The 19,608-nt window shown below is 36.2% G+C and overlaps 2 protein-coding genes across 2 annotated transcripts in view; both read left to right on the top strand.

The window, feature by feature from the left end:
* LOC134330829 (uncharacterized) overlaps nucleotides 1-1,064 on the top strand; it is a 36,805-nt gene extending 35,741 nt beyond the window's left edge. The window contains exons 25-26 of the mRNA XM_063012097.1: nucleotides 742-839; nucleotides 984-1,064. Coding sequence (XP_062868167.1) covers nucleotides 742-839; nucleotides 984-1,064 — 179 coding nt within the window. The remainder of the gene's footprint in view (nucleotides 1-741; nucleotides 840-983) is intronic.
* Nucleotides 1,065-6,105: 5,041 nt separating this feature from the next.
* On the top strand, nucleotides 6,106-19,485 carry LOC134330828 (macrophage mannose receptor 1-like). Its single transcript, XM_063012096.1, has 11 exons — nucleotides 6,106-6,130; nucleotides 8,004-8,391; nucleotides 9,489-9,838; nucleotides 11,902-12,273; nucleotides 12,355-12,729; nucleotides 13,766-14,155; nucleotides 14,247-14,684; nucleotides 17,261-17,629; nucleotides 17,872-18,231; nucleotides 19,162-19,259; nucleotides 19,405-19,485. The coding sequence occupies exons 1-11, from the start codon at nucleotides 6,106-6,108 to the stop codon at nucleotides 19,483-19,485; spliced, it is 3,246 nt and encodes a 1,081-aa protein (XP_062868166.1).
* The last annotated feature ends 123 nt before the right edge of the window (nucleotides 19,486-19,608 follow it).

The raw sequence follows: 19,608 nt of genomic DNA, 5'->3' as shown, positions 1-19,608 counted from the left end.
TGTGTGTGTGTAAGTGTAATAAATGTAGAAAATTGTTTTCTGCTTTTACAAGCCCAAATCAGAAAAAGTTGGGACAGAATGAAAAAAGTCACTGTTTCTTACATTTACTTTGACTTTAGCTACAAGATATTTCACGTTTTGCTGGTCAGTTTCCTTTCATTTTGTAATATATATTTACACATTTACACATTTTGTATTGGAGCAGCTCAGGACTGAAGGCAGACTAATTTCCATACTGTCCCAACATTTTTGGATTTGGGGTTTGTATTTCCTACTAAATGGCCAAACCTAAACAAAGTTGATTATAGCATGTTTACATCTGAATAATTACTCTAAAAGTTTTTTAAATACTTTTTAATGTTCTATCTTTTTTTCACATGAGCAGAAAAAACTCCAGGTAAGAAAAAAAATCTTTTTAAAATATTATTTTACTGTTATTTCACACCAACAATACCACCACACCAACATTACCTCTGATCACTTTACTTCCCATACCACTCTGGGTACTTTTAACTTTCTTACCTCTTACACCTCCCTAATTTCTCCCACTACACTCATTACCATAACCCCCTTTACCAATCATACCATGCCACCCACTTTATGACCTTTACCACCATTACCATCTTTATCTCTACCTCCTTTTCCACACTTAAACTTATCGCTTTTACCACTTTTACCTTCATGATTGCCACCCTCACCATTCTTACTATAATTATCTCCCTTAACACATGTAAATGAAAGTACTTTTTTTCACAGGTCCTTCGTCCGGACTGCGAATGAATATCAAAACTTGGGACAACCTGAAAGATTCTCAAATTGAGGAATTAGTGTCAAGCCAAGTAAGTTTATCTGTCTTCATTCATGCTTTTATTAAAATATTTTAATACATTTCTCACAATGTTTTATTGTATGTAAAAGCTTAACATTTTTTATAAAAAAAAAAATTAAAAAACTGTTTGTAAAATGTTTGTTTTTCTTCTCAGCTTAAACAAGAATTGATCAGATTGGGAGTTTCAAGTAACTTCACTGTAAGTGTGAGAAACACGTGCAAGGCTGATCCTTAAACTTCAGACTATTGCTGATTTTTAGTTAGTATTTCTTTCTTTCACTTGGTGTTTTAATTACAGTTCTGGGTAAATACATGCACAAATATACAAGTGCAGCTCTAATTATATAAAATTATTAGCCTCTCTATTAACACTCATGAAAATGTAAAAGTTTTGTTTTATTTTTAATTCTTGTTATGTGGTTTGATGTGATTTGTAAAAGACTTTTTGCATTGTGCATGTGATTAGATTTTAATAATATGGAATAATCTGTTTGTAATAACTTGTAGTGTTTGGGTTTATGTTAATGCGTCTTGAAGACCAAAATGAATAAATACACTAAATAAATGGTTGTATGATATTATTGTTAATGTAGTTTGTGAGTAGCTTATATAATTCAACTCAGAAGTACACTGACACAGAGACCTCATTTACAATATAGCTTACAATAAATGCCAGTAATAAATCTACACCAACATAATCTAAGACTAAGATGAAAGTTGCCCTAAGAAGCATTTTTCTACAATGCAGATGATTTTATTTATATTTACACTCTTAACTTGTTCTATATGTGTATATGTATCTTGGTAGTAATGATTACAACTTCCATATTTTGACTCTGGTATTCAGTCTGACAGACCAGGATGAGGCAGTTCTAGGCTCAGCCTGGAAGTTCTAGAATCCCAGGCTACTGGGGTAAATTCCAACATGCCCAAAGAAAGAGAAAATTCCAAACTAGCTAACATGAAGTACAAATCTCCTGTATCCAGATGTGCACGTCCTATTCCCAAAGTAGTCTGAAAATTAAGACAGGTTATGCACAGGACTCAAGGAAACTAAAAAGCTGGTTGACATACAGTTTTAAGATCTTTTACCTTTGGCTCCTTGAACTTTGACTCCTGAAAATAAGTGGACAATGGCTGAACTTCTAATATTGCTGTCGATTTAATCTTCTACAAATAATGGTGTTGTGAATTGTAGTGAAGCCATTGTTAGCCTCTATGTTCATTAACTAAAATCTCTAGTATACAAAAGAATTAAGATCCTTGATTGAGTACTTTGTATAAATCCACTTTGTATAAATCTTCTTGGATGCATCTACAATCTTTGCACACCTAGATTAGGACAGTTTACCAAAAGATCATGGCAGATCTTCTCAAGCTCTGTCAGACTAGATGATAAACTATGGTAAATTACCATCCTCTCCATGTGTTTCTCAAGGATATTCGAATGTCTGCCAATTTTAGAGCTGTTTTGGCTGTATGGTTTGGCCTTTTACTCAAGCATAAATTTGCATTTGCTCTGGTGGAGGTTCACAGATGTTCTTGTATTTGGCTGCATTTATCTGTCTTTCAATTATTTCAGCTTTCCTTGTTTCTGCCACTAAGTACACTGAGTACAAGTACAATAATGCAACATGTAGGAGAAAAAAAAAACAACCTTACCATCCCACCACTTCACAATGTCTGGGCGGCCCATGCGGTCTTGGCAGGACCCCAACTGATTAGGAAAAATCCTAAATCCCAAGCCGACAATTGATTGTTGTCCATGTTTCTCATTATATAACGTTAGTACAGAGCCTCTAAAGCAGGAGTGTTAAACTTTTTTCTCCCGAAGGACCGCATCAATACACTTATGTAATCTGCTGGGGGCCAAGACACGGATACTAGTAAGGAACACTCATAAATAAGATTTTGTATTTAGAATTTACTTCTACACAATTTTTACTTCAGCATACGATTATATAAGAAAATCTATAAATACAGCTTAGTATTACCCATAGACCCACATTTAATGTTTGCAAATACAAACATTATTAAAATATATGTATTACAGTTGCAGTTCGATTTCCAGGTGGAGCGGTCTGTGTGGAGTTTGCATGTTCTTCATGTGTCTGCGTGGGTTCTCTCCAGGAGCTCCGGTTTCCTCCTACAGTCCAAAGACGTGCAAGTGAGGTGAACTGAAGATACAAAATTGTCCATGACTGTGTTTAACATGATAGACTTGGACTGATGGGTATTGTGTGACCAGTAATTACCTGTCCTGTCCTTAATTTAACCAAAAGGTGTAAAACATGACGTCAAAATCCTAATAAATAAATAAATCAAACTAGAACTACATTTATAGAAATGTTGTGATGTGCTTAAATGCATCATTTACTTGTGCATATCAAAGAGAAAGGTTATCTTTCCACAACAAATCGTCACTCATCCATTGTTCTTAAATACCAAACACCATCAATCTTTCATTGCTTTAAGTTATTTGTGTTCATGCCAAGGCTTCATGAGAATTGTGTACAGTTTTTCTCACATGTTCCAGGTAGAACTAAATGCCTCGAGCTAAATGAGAGCTTCAATATTGTACGTTTCCAAGATTCTGCTATAGAATTTGTCTAGTTCATGTTTGACACCCCTGCAAGTACAAGACTGGTCTCTACACCTGAATGGTGTTTTTATAATAATAATAATAACAATAATAATAATAATAATACTTTCATTAATCTTCCTTTTAATCATCACCTTATTTTATGAGGGAGGATCAGGCTGAAAAACAGGTTAATGAATGAATGAATGTTGGCGTGACTAAAGATGCAACTGGTGCTAATTTTAGATATGAAACATAAAGACTTTGTTAGTCAGATGCACCTGAAAGAAAACAAACGCTTAAAAACAAAGAGGTTTTTTATACTGTTGTAACAATGACAAGTAAACAGGAGTTCTCACAAATGCTGCTCACGCTACATTCCTACGTCTTAATCCTACAGTTTCTTCTTCTCTGTATTACCTTAATATTAAAGGTGCAATTATAATATAAATACAGATAAAGATTTTTAGAGTTTAACTTTTGTTTAACTACTCATTAGTGGTTCAAAAGTATTTCAACTTCTCCATGTTTACTTAATATACTTACTTAGAATTTACTTGTTATTTTAATTCTAATGCTGTATAAATCATCACCACATCAACTCTAATGTATTATTGTGTGGTTAAAAATGCTATAGTTAGTCTTCCTAAATGATTTTTCTTACAGAACAGAGAACAAAACAGAGCCAGAAATTGACTTTAGAAATGGTCATGCATTAGCAAATAATGAAGATAACATATTCAAATATATAAATAATAAAAATAGATTAATAAAACACAACAGTTCAGCTCTGGTTAAGTTCTTTTCAAGTTTCAGGTATAAGTAAGACTCAATAATTTGATATTAACTGAATACTGGCACAGGTGAAAAGCAAACAATTTTAGAAACACAAATGACAGAATGAATGTAAACGTGCCACAACCAATAAGCTTTACTAGTATTACCTATCATTATAGTGTACCATTAACTCCAGGGTACCAGTATACAAAAATCAAGGTCCACTGCCCAATAAAGTCGTTTCTCAGGTTCATCCAACTTCATCATTTTGGAACTCTGGATGCTCATGTAGGTACATGGTAATAAAGAATGAGCTGTCTGCCACACTAAGCAAAGTTCAGTTTAAATATACATTTAAATATACATATGATGCTAATCATTACCTATTTGAACACAGTTTCCACATTGGTCACTGATAATTCCCAGGTACTAGTTGAGTAGCCCTATTATTTATCAGCTAACAACTTGGGATGATGAAATCCGTAGCCATCTGTAGCCACTGCCTTGTGGTGGGGTGCTAACTCTCCTTTGTACACATGGTACACAAGGTATTGTTGTGGTTCAAACAAAGCATGGTGTGGGTGGTGGATGATTCTCAGCACTGCAGTGACACTGACATGGTGGTGGTGTGTTAGTGTGTGTTGTGCTGGTATGCGTAAATCAGACATAGCAGCGCTGCTGGAGTTTTTAAATACCTCACTGTCATTGCTGGACTGACAATCGTCCACCAACCAAAAATATCCAGCCAACAGCGCCCCGTGGGCAGCGTCCTGTGACCACTGATGAACATCTCAAAGATGACCAACTCAAACAGCAGCAATAGATGAGCGATCGTCTCTGACTTTACATCTACAAGGTGGACCAACTAGGTAGTGGACAGTGAGTGGACACAGCATTTAAAAACTCCAGCAACGCTGCTGTGTCTTGATCCACTCATACCAGCACAACACACAGTAACATACCACCACCATTACCACCACTGAGTTCATGTCCCTGCTCATATATTTCAACAAACAGCAGTTCAGTGTACGCAATCAAACAGACGCATGTCAAAAGCTTCAAGTAAAGATTATATCAAGTAAAGATTATATCAAACATCAGAATAAGGGCCACAGACTCAACTTGGGGTCCAAACTGTCCTGAGGTCAGAACAAAGTGAAAGTATAGTCTCATCTTGTTCAGTGGCAACCTGACAGTCGTGGGGTTTTAAAACAGCGACCTTCTGCTTTCTAGTCCAGTACCTTAACCGCTAGGCTACAACTGCCCTTACATTTTATTATTAAATCCTCACAGCCCCAAAGTTTGTGTGATGGGTCTAAAAGAACCGGATAAAAGCTCCAGAACAAAAATAAAGTCTGTGTAAATAAAAACAGAAGCCTGTTGCAGCAGGTTCTACTACTAGTTGGTATGTAACCTGGCAGAACCTGAATAAACACAAAACAAACAAAAAGAAGGGAAGCAAAAAAAACCATCTAATTTCCTCATTCCAAGAGTCACAAAGTTTCCTTCAACATGATTTTTTTTAATTTCTATTTTTTAGAATATCACTTCTGATTAACAGAATATTTTAATGACTTATTACATGTTTTTCTTTCATATTAACTTAAATTATTTATTTTTATCTGAGATCCTTATTTTCAGATACTGTAAATAACCAGTTTAACTACATTTTATCAATCACTACCTCATGAATCCCTCCCCCTGTATCATATTTATAAAGACAGCTGTCTGGAGCTCTCAGTATTGGATTGGTACGATTGGTGCAGGACATCATACATGAACAGAAATCCACGAGGTAAGTTTAGATTTATGTAACATGGATATAATTTTGTAGCACAATATATAATGTATATATACATGTAATGTATGTTTGTGTTATTAATGAACTTTTGCTTTCTGTCTATATTTTACCAGAACCATGTTTCAGCTTTTGCTGCTCTTAGGTCAGTAAAGGTTTTTTTTATTTATTTTTGTAATCACATTTTATTTGTCTGATTTTACAACTTTACTACAGAGCCTCTAAAGTTTTGGATGCATGCCTTAGTAATTATATATAAAATTTGAACAAAACTGATTTAGTTTAATGTAAGACACTACACGTGTAGTAGACAACTGCTAGGCTTTATCTGTTTGTCTGTCCAAACTGTATGCAGGTACTTTGGGTGGTTTGGCAATAATTCTTATAACATTTGCATCTGAAATAATAATAATAACAACAATAATGATAATATTTTAAATAATAATAACTAACTTTGTTTTTATATTAAGTAGATGCCTGTCAGTCGTGTACTGTGATTTAGGTTTCCAAGTCCATTGGAGTTGTTCTAGGCTAGTCACTGCACTACCCGAGCACCCCTATTAATAATAAATTCAGATAGTGCCTTTCCCAAGCTCGATAACTTGTCAGGAACTGTCCGTTTGAATTATATGGCTGGTTATCCTTTTTTGGGACAGATTTTTTTTCATTGTTTAAAACTACCAGATTGTTTGTAATACAAATTTGCAACAAAAAAACATTTACATCATCCAAACTCATTATTACAAACACTAAATTAACAATTAAAGTTACACTGATCAATATGAGATTGTTCTTACTATACATTTAACTGTAATCAAAGCAACTATACAATCACCATAATAAACAATTCTTGAGAAACAGTCCCAACTGGCTTGTTTACATTCACGCTGTCAGTTCCATCATAGACGCTCTGCTTATATTGCTTTTTACTCCAGTCTCATCTTTACTGCTTACAAATAAAAATATAACAGGCTCCCCTGCTGTTTGCCTTTAAAAATACTATGCTTGAGGACAGAACCTACCTAAACATGTATAAGTATAGAGTTATTGATTCTCACCTATAGTTATGGTTATGTGTTGATCAACTTCACACATCGCATGTAAATGTCTGAGGCCAATGTAAATGTTTTTATCACTGCAAACACATGATCACAGTTTAGTCAGAAGTAAAGATTCTACTATTATTATTCAATTACTAATCAGATAAACATTTATACTTGGCCTATATTCTATGTATAACCCATATTGTAATAACCTCATTTAATGCATATTTTAAAGTCATAATTAGACAATTAATTAGATAAAGTTTTAACAACAACATTAAACAATTTGCATAATTGAATAATTAACATGAAGTTTAAACTATTTGTTTGGTGTAAAATGAAAAAAAAAAAAATGAAATAACTAAAATGTTGGTGCCAAGGTCACACACCCTGCCACCTGTATACCTGCATAAGGCTTAGATTTACAGAAACATCATATGGCCAAAAGTATATGGACGCCTCTCCTAATTATAAAGTTCAGAAGCCATACTGAGTGTACAAATCCAATTATGTCAAATAAATCATATACTTTCAACTATGTGGTAAAAACACTGTACTGGCATGACCTTGCACAAAACAATTGGTACAAAATTCCCACAGACATGGTACAATGATGATATTTGATGTGGTAAAGCACATGGAATGGGTATGAGCAGGTATATAATTACAAACCAAATAGTTTAGACAAAGAATACTAACACATGTTACACGTCTTATGTGCATAAGAAAGCTTTAATATTTTAGTGCAAATACAATTTTACCCTATTTTTTAACAAGGTCCCTGTAGAGGCTCAGTACTTTATTAACCTTACTCACAAAAACAAATCTAATAAACCAATCTCAAGTTGTTTAATGATTACAAATATATTTAAAAAATGTACCACATTAAATTACCCTCACATTTCAGTTCCTTCAGTGATGTTTATGTTGCAGCATTTTTAATTGTATGCTAACCTGACATTGTGTCTTTCCTAGGGTTTTACACCCTGGGCATCAGTTCTATTCATCAGTATCATTTCATTAATGAGAACAAGACCTGGGCCGAGGCACAAAAATACTGCAGAGAAAATTACGTTGACTTAGCCACCGTTCATGACGATAAAGAACAACTTGACCTTACTAACAAGGTATGGGACAGTCAACGGACCTGGTTAGGACTCTATGATGATCTGAACAGCTGGAAATGGTCACTGAATGATGATGATCTCTACAAAGAAGGAGTGAAAAGCTTTAATAACTGGTATATAAACAAACCAAGAAACTCGGGTGGAAATGACTTGTGTGTTAACTATGATGTTTATCCTGCATTATGGTGGGAGAGTGACTGCTCTTATGGGCGTCCATTCCTTTGTTATGATGGTAAGTACAGCACTTAATATAGTGTAAGTTTTCTGCTTACAAATGTTTTTACTGCCGAGGTCACTTTACAAAACTTATATAGAGCAGAAGAGCCTTTTGATTTTTAGGTAGATGCATTTAATTTTGAATGTAGTTTAAAATCTCAGCTCATGAGTACAAAACTGAACAATAAAGCAAAGTAAAAATGTACCTGGACCTGTGCAAACTTGAAGTCAAACATTTACACATTTTTATCTATCTAGTGCGTACATTTATTGTTTAAGCTGCACCTATCATACAGGTGAATTTTGTATTGTACTGGTATACCTGCATTAACAGTGCAACACTGTTGTTAAGAATTTTAAATACTGCTTAAATTTGTAGGTGCACAGTTAGAGACTCAAGCAATTTTGTTTTTTATGCACATATTTCTAACACGTAGAGAGATACGATTTATGTGCAGCAAGGAAAGTTTTTAGTTGACCTTTGAAGGAGGAGATGGAGGTACAGTCACAAAGCGATTGTGAAAGGGAGTTCTAAAGTTTGAGGACTGAGGAAGTAAAAGACCTAAAGCCAACCAACAAAGGAGAGTGTGAAAATAAGTATAGTTGTATCAACTGTGTCAAAAGCTGTGGTAAGATCTAGAAAAAAAAAATATTGAGCAGTCCAGGTGTATGTAAAGAACGTACTACCAGATAGGTGTACCTAATAAAGTGCTGGAGTGTATACCATAGCAGTGTATGGATTTAAATTCATGCTGCAAGTGTTTTTTTCTGTCAGAAATTTAAACACTTCTTCAGTTCCTGACACAATTGTTTTTTTTTTTGTTTTTTTTTGACTAAATAGGAATAAATTCTAAAATACACTCTTTAATATGTTGTGAAAGAACTTTCCTGAAAAGTGGATGTGTTATAGCTCTAGGTTTGATGTTTGTTCCACATAAAATGTGGTTGTGCTAGCTTGTTACACTGTTGAAAAGTAAACAAAAAAAAAAAAATAGTAAAATTGTACTAGTTGTTAGCAGTTGTAAATAAAATAATTAAACATTAAATAGCTAAAAGAAAAATGCATTTTAAATTTCTTTCTGAAATGTTAAATCTCACAATGGTTTGTTTTAGGGAGGGTGAATGTCAGTCAAAAATACATACTGGTCTCTCAAGAAATGAACTGGACTAAAGCTCAGAGATACTGCAGAGAGCATCACACAGATCTGGCCAGTATAAGGAATGAAACTGAGAACCAGAACATAAGATCAGTATTAGTTTCTTATTACACAAATTCTTATGTATGGATCGGCTTGTACAGAACCAGATCTTGGTCCGATAAGAGCAACTCTTCTTTTAGTAACTGGAAACCGGGACAACCAGATAATGCTGGAGACACTGAATACTGTACAGCTGTGAATATTTCTCGTAATGGAACATGGAGTGATGAAAACTGCAATCAAGAAATCTCATTCTTCTGCTACAGTAGTGAGTAGATTTCAGTTCCTTCATAGTAACAATGTATGTTATATATGTTTATTTAATGTATGTGTTTACCTAATGTGAAAGCTTGGGAAAGAGGATTTTATGGACAGCAAAGAGAAAGGAGAGGAGGGAATCAGGCACTGGACAGTGGCTTGATTCACAACCTGACCCATCACTATTTGGGACAGAGGCCCTTGATGTTGATGCAGGCTGATAAGTGTAGAGTTGCTGCCAATTTAAAGACAAGACTCAGACATCTGGACCAGAGTACTTTGATTCACAGAAACATGAAACTTTCTCTTGTCAAACATATAGATAAACAAATCAGTTACTCTTTTTTGTTTTTTAAGAGAAATCGGCTTACTTGTGCCTTTACGCCTCATTTGCCAGCCACTGGAGGCAAAAAATGTGCCCCTCCTCCCCCTCTGAACTATGTGGCAGGTGTGACTGTTACCAAAAACAGACAAAAATATAAATAAAAAAACAACAACAAAAAAAACCCCAACAAAACCATGTTGCAAGGATTAATAAAAAGCCTTATAAATTTATATTAAAGTAGGACTTCATGGGTCTACTGGGTTTCAGAAATGTACACATAAACATTTTGCCCCTTTTCCCAATTTCTTCTATTTTTACATATTTGTTGTGCTTTCATGATTAGATCATCAAACTACTTTTAATATTAGACAAGGATAACCCAGAGTTAACAAAATGTGCTTTTTTAAATGATGATGAAAAGTCACATTTCACATTTGCCAAAACATTTACATGACCCCCCAAAATCTTTGGGATAGTATTCTGTGGACTGATGAATCAAATGTGAAAATCTCTTTAAGGGGCCGCTTTGCTTTTACAGTAACCGGATAACTTGTCATAATTTATGAAACATTATCAGAATATTTTGAAGGAGAATGTCCAAGCATCATGTTTGACTTCTCAATGCTCAAGTACAGGTGGATTATGCAGTAAAACAGTGATTTAAAATCCACTTCTGCATGGCTCAAAACAAACAAAATTAAGGTTTTTAGTTGGTCGAGGTACTGACTTGGGAATTGAGATGCTGTGCCAAGACCCTAAACATACCGCTTATGCTTAAACCCCCCTAATAAAGCTGAATTCAAACAATTATGCAAATAAGAATGGGCCAAAGTTCCTTCAAAGTGATGTAAAAGATTCCTCACAAATTATCACAAACGTTTGAATGCAGTTGTTATTTCTAAGGGTGGCTAATTTTTTCCTTTGCATCTTCTTCCTTTTTCTTTTAATTTTCCTCCCCCCTTTAGCACATCCAATTGCCCAATTGCGTCATGCTTCCTCTCCGCCTATGCCGATCTCTGCTCTGACTGAGGAGATCAAAGCTAATCCACGCCCGTATTATAAGCCGTATGCATCTTGTCATTCACACATTGACGAGTGTTGTGCTACCCAGCGTTGTGTACGGAGAGACACACCCTAAGAGCACTCTTTCGGAGGTCGTAATTGCACCAGTCTGACAGAGAGAGACCCTGTTCGGCTTAGTCACGCCCATCTGAACAACAGGCCAATCGTTGTTCATGTGGCCGCTCAGCCTTCAGCCAGCAAGGCAGAGCTGAGATTCGATACGATGTATTCGAGATCTCAGCTCTGGTTGCAGCATGTGTTTTTACCGCTGTGCCACCTGAGCAGCCTTTTTCTTATCATTTAGTGTAACCAATGGAGAGTCACGCTCTGATCTACGTGTTCCCCTACTGCTATTTGTGCCTGCTAGGGGTGGGGGGGGGGGGGGTTCTAGTCGACCATTAGCAGAGCTGAGATTCAAACTCAGGGTGTTCAAAATCCCAGAGCTGGTGTGCTAACAGAATATCCCACTGCAACACCTGGGCACCGTATTTACTAATTTAAGCCTCATTTTACATTAAATTAGTTGAACAATCTGAAGCATTAAATGTTACAAATTGGCAAGAATAGAAGAAATTGGGTGAGGAGCAAAACATCTACAGCACTGTGAGTTTTTGTCATGCAGGAGAATTCAATGTCGAAAACATTTGTAATCACCACTTTTAAGACTTTTTTCTTATGATTACCAGCAATCTCATCAACATCGTATCAGTATCACTTTATTAATGAGACCATGACCTGGACAAAAGCACAGCTGTACTGCAGAGAGAATTATACTGACCTGGCAACCATTAATAATGTGGAGGATATGAACATGCTCATTGATACGGTAAATGGCAGCTACTCTGGTTTAGCCTGGATTGGACTGTATGATGATCTGGAGAGTTGGAGATGGTCTCTGGATGATGCTGCTTTCTATAAGGATGGAGAGAAAGATTTTAGAGGGTGGGAGCATCAACCTGATAACTATGGTGGTAATCAGCTGTGTGTGTCGATTAAATCTGATGGAACATGGTTTGATGACGACTGTAACAACAATTCACCGTTTGTTTGCTATAATGGTGAGAATATTTAATAAATGTACTTAAAAATGTGCAACTTTTTGTGCAGGTTCTGTTAAGCACAGTATTCTTCTATTTCAGGAAAAAGTGCAACCAAATATTACATCTGGATTGACCAGTACATGACTTGGACAGGAGCTCAGAATTACTGCAGACAGCACCACACAGACCTGGCCAGTGTAAAAACCCAAGCAGATAATAATCAAATCCTTAATCTGATAAGAGGCTATGGGTCTTGGATTGGTCTCTACAGGAAAAGATTGTGGTCCGACCAGGACAATTCCTTGTATGAACACTGGAAACCAGAAAACCCTTCATTCCCTGAACAACCAGACAATGGATTAGATTATCATGCTGATTATGGCAATCAACTCTGTACTGCTGTATCTCTTAGGAATTCAGGCCGGTGGAGAAATGAAATCTGCTTAGCTCGGCTCCCTTTTGTCTGCTACAATAGTGAGTTTTTTTAATTTGATACCCATTGCTGTTTTTAATGAATTTTCTCCCCATTTTCCTCCTAATTTAGTGCATTCAATTTTTTTGTCTTCTGCTGTTGAGTGATACCCGATTGAATCCGAGGAGAGCAGAGAATCCTCTTCTGACACGTGTACAGCCCTCCTCTTCTCGCCCATGCATTGTGCACAGGCGTCTATTCCACCAATCAGGGTCCTTACATAGCATATGAAGACAAATAGTCTGGTCCACACCCACAGATACTCCCACCTTTTTCCTTTTGACACAAACTAAGCTTTATTAATTTATCATCTGGGTATTTTACATTTATATGTAACATGTTATATAGTTGATTAGAATGTTGTTGTTGTTATTAGTAAATAAATAGTTTAGTAAATTGAAACTACAACATGTTTTTTTTTATAAAACAATGAAGATTAAAAGTAAAACAGTTCTAGTTTTATTTTTTTCCATCCTACAACATTTACTGCTGGACTGAAATAGTTTTAGTTCTGTAAATTAGAACATACTAAAAGTGTTTGAAACTTTAACTGTCAGTCTTGAAAATTATGTCTGGGAGTTAGATGTGATTTTTGACTGGAGGACCTTCATGTGGTATTATTTTTTCACTAGTAATAACACTTTTTGTAATTTTTTCTTGATGTAACACTAGCTAATGAGGAGTCTCTGATGTTTCATAATGCACCACACATTTTCAAGGGACAAGGACTTCCTCAAAAAAGACTTAGGTGCCTTTACAGATGTGCAAGCTACTCATGAACCTGGCTGAGTAACCTCAAGAACCTGGCTTTTAAACTTTGCAGTATAATAATCAGGGTGGACTCAACTGGCCAGAGAAAACCATACATTATTACTTTATTAGAGGAACATACATTATTCACAAAAACAATTAGAAAATGCTCATGATGCTTATTTAAAGATGCTTATTTACACAATTAACATGATCTATACTTTTCTACAACTGTATTACTCCATTTAAAATCATTTTATGTTTTTATTCTTTTATTTTACTTTGAAGAACTCAGCACTGGATACTCATGTACCAACCATCAGTATTACTTTGTTAATGAGAACAAGACCTGGACTGAAGCACAGAAACATTGCAGAGATGTTTATACTGACCTGGCTACCATTAATAACGTGGAAGATATGAAGAGACTCCTTAAGGTAGTAAATGAAAGCTTCTATGGTTTAGCCTGGATTGGTCTGTATGATGATTTGAACAGCTGGAAATGGTCTCTGAATGATGGAGTTTTCTATAAAGAAGAAGAGAAAAGCTTTAGAAACTGGAACATAGAGAAACCGAGGAACCAGAATGGAAACAGTTTGTGTGTTTATGTTTCAGTCTCTGATGGAATATGGCGTGAGAATTCTTGCTCTAATGTAATGTCATTTTTTTGTTATGATGGTAAGCACATCAATCATGTGAATAATCTTTTAAAAATAATGTGGTTCACTTTTCTATTTATAATGGTGATTATTTCAATGGTTTCTCACAGGGAAGGAAAATGGCAGTGAAAGCTTTATCCTAGTCAATAAGTACTTGAACTGGACTGAAGCTCAGAGATACTGCAGAGATCATTACACAGACCTGGCCAGTGTGAGAAATGAAAAAGAGAACCAAAAGCTAAAAGCGATGTTATTTCAATTACAATACAGTGGTCATATTGATTTTTATAATTATTTGTATTATGGCTATAGTACTAATTATAATGATTATTATTATAATAATGATTATTGTAATGGTGGCAAATGGATTGGCCTGTATAGAACCTGGTCTTGGTCAGATAAAAGCAACTATTCTTTTAGTAACTGGATGTCAGGAGAACCATATAACGGTGGATCGAGTGACTACTGTACTGCTGTATCATTTAGTGAATCTGGACAATGGAGCACTGAGTACTGTGGACAAGCGTTACCGTTCCTCTGCTACAGTAGTGAGTAGACTTGTTTATTATTATTTCTTTTTGATTGGTCATTTACACATAACAGCAATTAGGACTATCCAATCCACCCTCTGCATGTTTTGTGGAAGTAAGAGAAAACCTGAGTATTTAAAGGAAACTCATACAGACATGTAGGGAGCCCCTTAGGGGTCACTAAGGAAAAAAATATATATGAAGAGCGTAATCCGTACGCACGGTTTAGTAATCCGTACCCTCGGTTTAGTAATACGTACCCTCGGTTTAGTAATCCGTACGCACGGTTTAGTAAACCGTACCCTCGGTTTAGTAAACCGTACCCTCGGTTTAGTAATACGTACCCTCGGTTTAGTAATCCGTACCCTCGGTTTAGTAATCCGTACCCTCGGTTTAGTAAACCGTACCCTCGGTTTAGTAATCCGTACCCTCGGTTTAGTAATCCGTACCCTCGGTTTAGTAAACCGTACCCTCGGTTTAGTAATCCGTACCCTCGGTTTAGTAAACCGTACCCTCGGTTTAGTAAACCGTACCCTCGGTTTAGTAAACCGTACCCTCGGTTTAGTAATCCGTACCCTCGGTTTTGTAATCCGTACGCACGGTTTAGTAATCCGTACGCACGGTTTAGTAATCCGTACCCTCGGTTTAGTAATCCGTACCCTCGGTTTAGTAAACCGTACCCTCGGTTTAGTAATCCGTACCCTCGGTTTAGTAATCCGTACCCTCGGTTTAGTAAACCGTACCCTCGGTTTAGTAATCCGTACCCTCGGTTTAGTAAACCGTACCCTCGGTTTAGTAAACCGTACCCTCGGTTTAGTAATCCGTACCCTCGGTTTTGTAATCCGTACGCACGGTTTAGTAATCCGTACGCACGGTTTAGTAATCCGTACCCTCGGTTTAGTAATCCGTACCCTCGGTTTAGTAAACCGTACCCTCGGTTTAGTAAACCGTACCCTCGGTTTAGTAAACCGTACCCTCGGTTTAGTAATCCGTACGCACGGTTTAGTAAACCGTACCTTTGGTTTAGTAAACCGTACCCTCGGTTTAGTAATCCGTACCCTCGGTTTAGTAAACCGTACCCTCGGTTTAGTAATCCGTACCCTCGGTTTAGTAAACCGTACCCTCGGTTTAGTAATCCGTACCCTCGGTTTAGTAATCCGTACCCTCGGTTTAGTAAACCGTACCCTCGGTTTAGTAAACCGTACCCTCGGTTTAGTAAACCGTACCCTCGGTTTAGTAAACCGTACCCTCGGTTTAGTAAACCGTACCCTCGGTTTAGTAATCCGTACCCTCGGTTTAGTAATCCGTACCCTCGGTTTAGTAAACCGTACCCTCGGTTTAGTAATCCGTACCCTCGGTTTAGTAATCCGTACCCTCGGTTTAGTAAACCGTACCCTCGGTTAAGTAATCCGTACCCTCGGTTTAGTAAACCGTACCCTCGGTTTAGTAATCCGTACCCTCGGTTTAGTAATCCGTACCCTCGGTTTAGTAAACCGTACCCTCGGTTTAGTAAACCGTACCCTTGGTTTAGTAATCCGTACCCTCGGTTTAGTAGTATTAAGCTGCAAAAAAGATGCTTTATCCTTTTCAATGCTTCGCAACTGTATTACCGTAAAACGGGTTTTAGGAGCACAGTAAAACTTGTAGCGCAGTTAGCGTGACCGCGGACGGACTTTAAATTAAGAGTACAGTTTACAAATCCGTGCGTACGGTTTACTAAACTGAGGGTACGGTTTACTAAACTGAGGGTACGGTTTACTAATCCGTGCGTACGGTTTACTAAACCGAGGGTATGGATTTTGTCTTCACATATTTTTTTTCCTTAGTGACCCCTAAGGGGCTCCGTAGACATGGAAAGAAAATGTAATATTTTTTTTCTTTTTACAGACAGTGATTTAGGCCATGTTGCTCTGTGTCCCTTAATTAATTTTTCATATTATTAGTAGAGGAAGCAAGAAGGCCATGGCAGCATTGGTAACTGTGGTAGGGGTAAAAAGCTTAATGATAAAACCAAGTAAAACCAGAGCAGTAATGGTGCATCAGGATCATGTGCCACTGTCCAATGCTCTCTCCTAATATATCAGGGTTCTTCATTAACAAAGGAACCAGGATCTAGAGCAGCATCTTAACAGGAGCAGAACTACATAAGCAGCTTAAGAGAGAGAAAAATTAATAATAATACAGTAATAAAATAAAAAATAAATATTAAAATTATTGAAGAACACAAACACTTAAACAGGAGATAATTGATGACCATAGTCAAGCAGGGGCTCCAACAGCTATAAGAGAAGAACCTCAAACCTTAAATTCAGAAACATTTAAAAAGTAGATAATGTGCCCAAAAAAAGTGAACATAATGCAAACAAAAATGTATTTAAATAAGAAAATAAACCAAGATTTAATAGGTTTATTTTATGACATTCTGAAACTGGTTTTACATGTTAGGACAGGGACCGTTTAAGATTAACATGGTGTGTTTTTGGTTTAAATTTTGGGTAAATGTATCATATGGTAAATTGCTTATATTAGTTCAGTTTTTGATGAACCTACAAATGGCCAACATTAAATACACTTTTGTTTGGCTTTTCTAGCAGATCCATCAACATCCTACCGTGAGTACCACTTTGTTAATGAGAGTAAGAACTGGACTGAAGCACAGAGATACTGCAGAGAGAATTATACTGACCTGGCAACCATTGAAAACATGGAGGAAATGAACAGGACCTTTAACACAGTAAATGGCAGCTACTCTGGTTCAGCCTGGATTGGACTGTATGATGATCTGGAGAGTTGGAGATGGTCTCTGAGTGACGATGCTTTTTACAAAGAAGGAGAGAAAGAGTTTAGAGGGTGGAACCATCAACCTGATAACTATGGTGGAAAACAGCTGTGTGTTAAGGTTGAAAGGAGTGTCTGGTTTGATGAGGATTGTAGCACAAACCTACCATTTGTTTGCTATGATGGTAAGATAAAAAAAATTCTCAGATTACATTATTAAGTAGTTTGAAGATGTGTACTTACAGTTAATAATAAATAAAGACTAAACAAACCCTAAAGAATAGTTTTGTAGGAGGAAGTATTCTTGCTCTGCTGCTTTAACTTGCCACATGTGATTTGAACTTATTTGGTTCTATATGACTGTACTGACTGTTTACATTTGGTCTGCAGCTGATATTTTAATCATGGTACATGTTGTTTTTCTCAGCTAAAGACAACAGTTACGTGTGGATTTATACATCAATGACCTGGAAAGAAGCTCAGAGTTACTGCAGAGCACAGTACACAGACTTGGCAAGTGTGAGAAATGAGACTGAGCTTCAAAAAATACTAGACACCTCAGGTGACAATCCTGTATGGATAGGTCTGTACAGGAACAGATTATGGTCAGATCAGAGCAACTCCACTTTTACATACTGGAGTCCAGCAATTCCATCAGAATCAAGAGAACCTGATAATGGTAGAAATGTAGGTTGGCAATCTGGAAATCAACACTGTACAGCTGTGGATGATTCTGGTTGGTGGAGAGATGAAAACTGTTTAGCCACTTTCCCCTTTGTCTGCTACAGTGGTGAGCTAATGTTTTTGTTGTTTGTGTGTGTGTAAGTGTAATAAATGTAAAAAAATGTTTTCTGCTTCTACAAGCCCAAATCAGAAAAAGTTGGAACAGAATAAAAAAGTCAGTGTTTCTTACATTTACTTTAACTACAAGATATTTCACGTTTTTCCTGGTCAGTTTCCTTCATTTTGTAATATACATTTATTCCTGCATTCAGGTCTGCAACACATTCCAAAATACAGTTGAGACTGTAAACCATTTAATACTTTGTAATGTTGCCATTCATTGACACACTTAAAAGACGTTTTGGCTCTGAGAATACCAAACAATTAAGTGTTTCATTTTTCCTGCAAACACGTACAGGGTTGTTCTTCACAAATTCTGCACACATTTTGTATTGGAGCAGGTCAGGACTGAAGGCAAACTAATTTCCATATTGTCCCAACATTTTTGGATTTGGGGTTTGTATTTCAGACTAAATGGCCAAACCTAAACAAAGTTGAATATAGCATGTTTACATCTGAATAATTACTGTAAAAGTTTGTAATGCTTTTTAAAATTCTCTCTTTTTTCACATGAGCAGAAAAAACTCCAGGTAAGAAAAAAAATCTTTTTAAAATATTTTTTTACTGTTATTTCACAGCAACAATACCACCACACCAACATTACCTCTGATCACTTTACTTCCCATACCACTCTGGGTACTTTTACCTTACTTACCTCTCACACCTCCCTAATTTCTCCTACCACACTCATTACCATAACCCCCTTTACCAATCATACCATGCCACCCACCTTATGACCTTTCCCACCATTACCATCTTTATCTCTACCTCCTTTTCCACACTTAACCTTATCGCTTTTACCACTTTTACCTTCATGATTGCCACCCTCACCATTCTTACCAACATTATCTCCCTTAACACATGTACATTAAAGTACTTTTTTTTACAGGTCCTTCAACCGGACTGCGAATGAATATCAAAACCAAGAAAAATCTGAAAGATTCTCAAATTGAGGAATTAGTGTCAAACCAAGTAAGTTTATCTGTCATCAATTATGCTTTAATTAAAATATGTTAATACATTTCTCACAATGTTTTATTGTATATAAAAGCTTAACATTTTTTATTTAAAAAAAAAAATAAAAAACTGTTTGTAAAATGTTTGTTTTTCTTTTCAGCTTAAACAAGAATTGATCAGATTGGGAGTTTCAAGTAACTTCACTATAAGTGTGAGAAACACGTGCAAGGCCGATCCTTAAACTTCAGACTATTGCTGATTTTTAGTTAGTATTTCTTTCTTTCACTTGGTGTTTTAATTACAGTTCTGGGTAAATACATGCACAAATATACAAGTGCAGCTCTAATTATCTAAAATTATTAGC

Source organism: Trichomycterus rosablanca, chromosome 16 (genome assembly GCF_030014385.1).
Source record: "Trichomycterus rosablanca isolate fTriRos1 chromosome 16, fTriRos1.hap1, whole genome shotgun sequence".
NCBI lineage: Eukaryota > Metazoa > Chordata > Actinopteri > Siluriformes > Trichomycteridae > Trichomycterus > Trichomycterus rosablanca.
Note: the sequence above shows the minus strand (reverse complement) of the source record. Positions and strands in the feature narration are given on the sequence as shown.